This window comes from Rhipicephalus sanguineus, unplaced genomic scaffold, assembly GCF_013339695.2.
Source record: "Rhipicephalus sanguineus isolate Rsan-2018 unplaced genomic scaffold, BIME_Rsan_1.4 Seq3539, whole genome shotgun sequence".
NCBI lineage: Eukaryota > Metazoa > Arthropoda > Arachnida > Ixodida > Ixodidae > Rhipicephalus > Rhipicephalus sanguineus.
Genome location: NW_023615081.1, coordinates 1 through 3537, shown reverse-complemented (window position 1 = coordinate 3537; position 3537 = coordinate 1). Strand labels below are relative to the sequence as shown.

Sequence of the window (3537 nt, the reverse complement as noted above, 5' to 3'; positions counted from 1 at the left end):
GAATGCCTTTCGGAATCCTTTCCGTCTCCCTACCAGCCGCGGTCTCGTCTTCTATTTTGCTCGGCCTTCGCACAATCAGAGAAACGCGTACATTTATCAGGCGCGATTTCACTATCCGCGACCTGTCTCTCGGTTTTTCTCCGCAGAAGGCTCCGTGCGCATGTCGCACTCGTAGAGATGCGTACCTTTCCCTGGTGGTATGTCACAAGGAGTGGCTCTCTCTGAGACCGATCTCACCAGCTAGTTTCACTACGCCACCGCTGCCGTGATGCATGCCGGTAGTTGTAGTCATCCGTCCGCGCGCCCGTGTATTCGTTGCTGCGGCGGGCCGCACCGCAGTGAGATTTATTAACTTTCATTTATTTTCCGCGATGGGTGGATTCACATGTTGTGTTCCTGGATGCTTCAACAACAGTTCGAAACGAAAGGGCCTCGGATTTTACGTGTTCCCGAAAGAGACGAAGCTTCGGCAGCTTTGGCTGCAGCGTATCAACAGAGCTGGACAGCGTGGCAAGTAAGTCTGTCTTTTGTTGTTTTTTGCTGCGTTAGGGCATTTAGCTTACTCAGTTCAGATTAGCCGATCGACTTGACTTAAAATAAAGTGTAGCGAGGCACGCATAAAAGTGTATTTTCCACGGTAAGCGCAGATACCTTCATGTCACAGCCGCGATACAGTCCGGCCATGTCGGCCGGCGTCTTCCGAACTTCCTATGCTGAAAAAGGTATTTCATCGCGCGTATATTTATATAAAGAATAATCGTATCAGGTGCTGTACATTTACAAAACAGGAGAGCGCGCGCGGCGTTCGAAACGCTTGTGCGGCGTGTTTATCCGGAACGCGAGACTAATAATATTGATGCGATTATGGTATGCGCGTTTCATTAGGCATCAGTGCTACGGCAGAGGCTGTTTCAGGGTGTTGTATTAATCGCGCATATAACAGAGGAAGCCTGTCAGCATGCCCATATCGCAAATGTTTCGTAATAATTTGTGACGATATTTTTAACTTGATTTTAGCCTACACTTGATCATTTACGATCTCTTGCGTGCACTATCACCGGGATCACCTACTCGGCGCAGTGCATGTTGATGACGCTCACGTTAGGCAAATCGCGGAGCGAGTCGCTGGTTAGAAATCCGCTCCACAAACTTCCACCCACCACGCTAGTGGCGCAAATCCAGAAAAATCGTACTTTTTTTTTATGGGGGGGGAGGGGGGGGGGAAGGGGGGCTCGGTGAACAAACGTTTCAGCTTCATTCCCCAGCATGTATACCTGTTAATAGTAGCCTCCCACGATTCACTCCTGGAAACTTTCTTGCATTGTAAAGCGTCATTATGTTTGGGATGACTTATTTATGATTAACATAACCGTAGCCTGACAATCAGATTCACAATTTATCATCAGCGGCTTCCGCCAAACTGTCAACATTTACTTACCGTCAACTGTTTACTTACTTTTTAATTTAAAGCCAATCATAATAAACATTTGCAACACATCAGGAGCACCCCGTAACATTTTGGAAAGTTCGTACTCTTCAGTGCTTTTTGAAAGAGAAAGCAGCTTTCACTTTTGTACTTTGTTTCTGCTCTTTGAAAGTGCTTTGGGAGGCACTTGCAAGGCATGCACGAACACAAGGGGTGTCAGAATCCCCATGATTTATGCCACTGCACCACCTTACCACAAAAGGACAAAAAATACGACATTTTTTGCAGGTTCTCAAAGTTCGTGCCCACAACAGGCCACAGAGTTTGCGGCGAACACTTCGAAGGAGGGAAGAAAACGTATATGGTTCGGGTACCGACAGTCTTTCCACTTAAGCAAAAAATTATAAAGAAGCGTCGACAAATTCAAGTGAAGGTATGAAAGTCCATTTTTTATGGCAAGGCATCACTCAGCATGCACATAATTTAAACGTAGCAGCTGACAGAGTACGTTGTGACAAATAAGTAGATTATTTATTCATTACACCAGTGTGTTGACACGAATTTCTGCTACTTTTTCTATACACCTTGGAGAAGAATGATTTGCTGTGGCAGAGTTTTTCCCATTAAAGGAATTTGCCAGTGCTATAGCTGTTTAAATATCTTCTTTATGTATGAGATTTCTTCTTTACTTTCCACTGATACAGCGCACTCTACCTGCCAACCGTGTTGAAGTGCAACAGCCACACAGCGAGGAAACATCAAATGATGAAAACAGCACCGACTTGTGCAGTGCCACTGAGAACACTGCTTGTGATACATTCGAAGAACACTCATATACATATCATGAGCACAATGAAAATGATCTGCTAAAGAGGCAGCAAGAATCCATTCACCATCTTGAGCAGGAACTAGAAAAAGCTAAAGCAGTAATTACTGCATTGAAGAAGGAGTTAGAGGAGAAAACAAAGGCTAATGCAGATTCAGCAAGGCTGTATAACCGCCTTCAGCAAAAGAACAGATGTTTGGTGCTTGAAATATCACGTTTGAGTGGTTGCCTCAGAAAGGCCTCCAAAACAAAAGAAGAACAGAGTTTGAATACGATGTCTTGGCTCAGAACGAAAAGAGACTGCGCTACTATACTGGATTCGCATCACGCCTGCAATTTGGAGGCATTTTGGTCGTTGTTAGAAGACGACGTGAACAGCCTGCAATTTTGGAATATGAAAGGAACTGCAAATGAAGACAGAAAGTTTCTGCTGCCGCTCAAGACACAGTTAATAATTGTGCTTATGAGACTTCGGCTGGGACTTGACGGAGCCGACCTTGCATTCAGGTGAGCTAACCCTGTTCTTGACTGTCAACCTCTCTGCTGTCATTCAAATATACATGTTCTCTAAATGAAGTGGTATTCCTTAGGTGCAAAGGAAATGCAACATGTTTTCTCATCATTGTAACTTTTGCATTAATTATAATGCTTACAACATGCACATGTAAACTATCATGCTATAATGCAAGGATAGGACTTAACAAGGAATATATTGGAGTTAGTTTTTCGACAAAGTGGACTTTTTTCTATAGCTGCTGCCCTGAACGACAAGTGCCTCCCATGGCACTAGTTAAAGGACTCCTAATCCACACAGTGGTTGAAATTTAGTTGTGTTGTTGCAGTTGCACATGAGACTACAACGAACATGTTCCTTTGAGAATGTTTTGAAGTAATGCTGTAATAGTGGAGTTAAGCGTGTTTGATATCTAAATGCGGCCCTCGCTCGTTTCACTCTTTCCTTCGCTACACCCCGTACATTGGCTCATCTCTTCTCTTGGCTGATGGTTCCTACTTGCTGAGCAAGGAGGATAGCAGGGAGGACACATACTTGCAGGCAGACAAACGGGCTCTTTCTGCTGTTGACGTGACCAGGTTCTCCTGGTGACGTCGCAACCAATGCTGGGAATGGCGAATGACCCAGAGAGGAACACTGCATTGTTTATTTTTATCTTGTGGTGCACCTGCGGCACATGGTACTGCTGTGTTTGATACCGATGATTGTGACATTCCGAATTCGATGCATGCATTACTTGAAATGTTAAAAAATAAAGGAGATAGTTTAGGG

At 44.5% G+C, this 3537-nt stretch overlaps 1 protein-coding gene across 1 annotated transcript; it reads left to right on the top strand.

Moving 5' to 3' along the window:
* Positions 1-280: 280 nt before the first annotated feature.
* LOC119377121 (THAP domain-containing protein 11-like) lies at positions 281-2515 on the top strand (the record flags this gene model as incomplete). Its single annotated transcript, XM_037646718.2, has 3 exons — positions 281-514; positions 1715-1859; positions 2131-2515. Coding segments are annotated over exons 1-3 (673 nt in total), but the record flags the coding sequence as incomplete, so codon positions are not given.
* Between the last annotated feature and the right edge of the window lie 1022 nt (positions 2516-3537).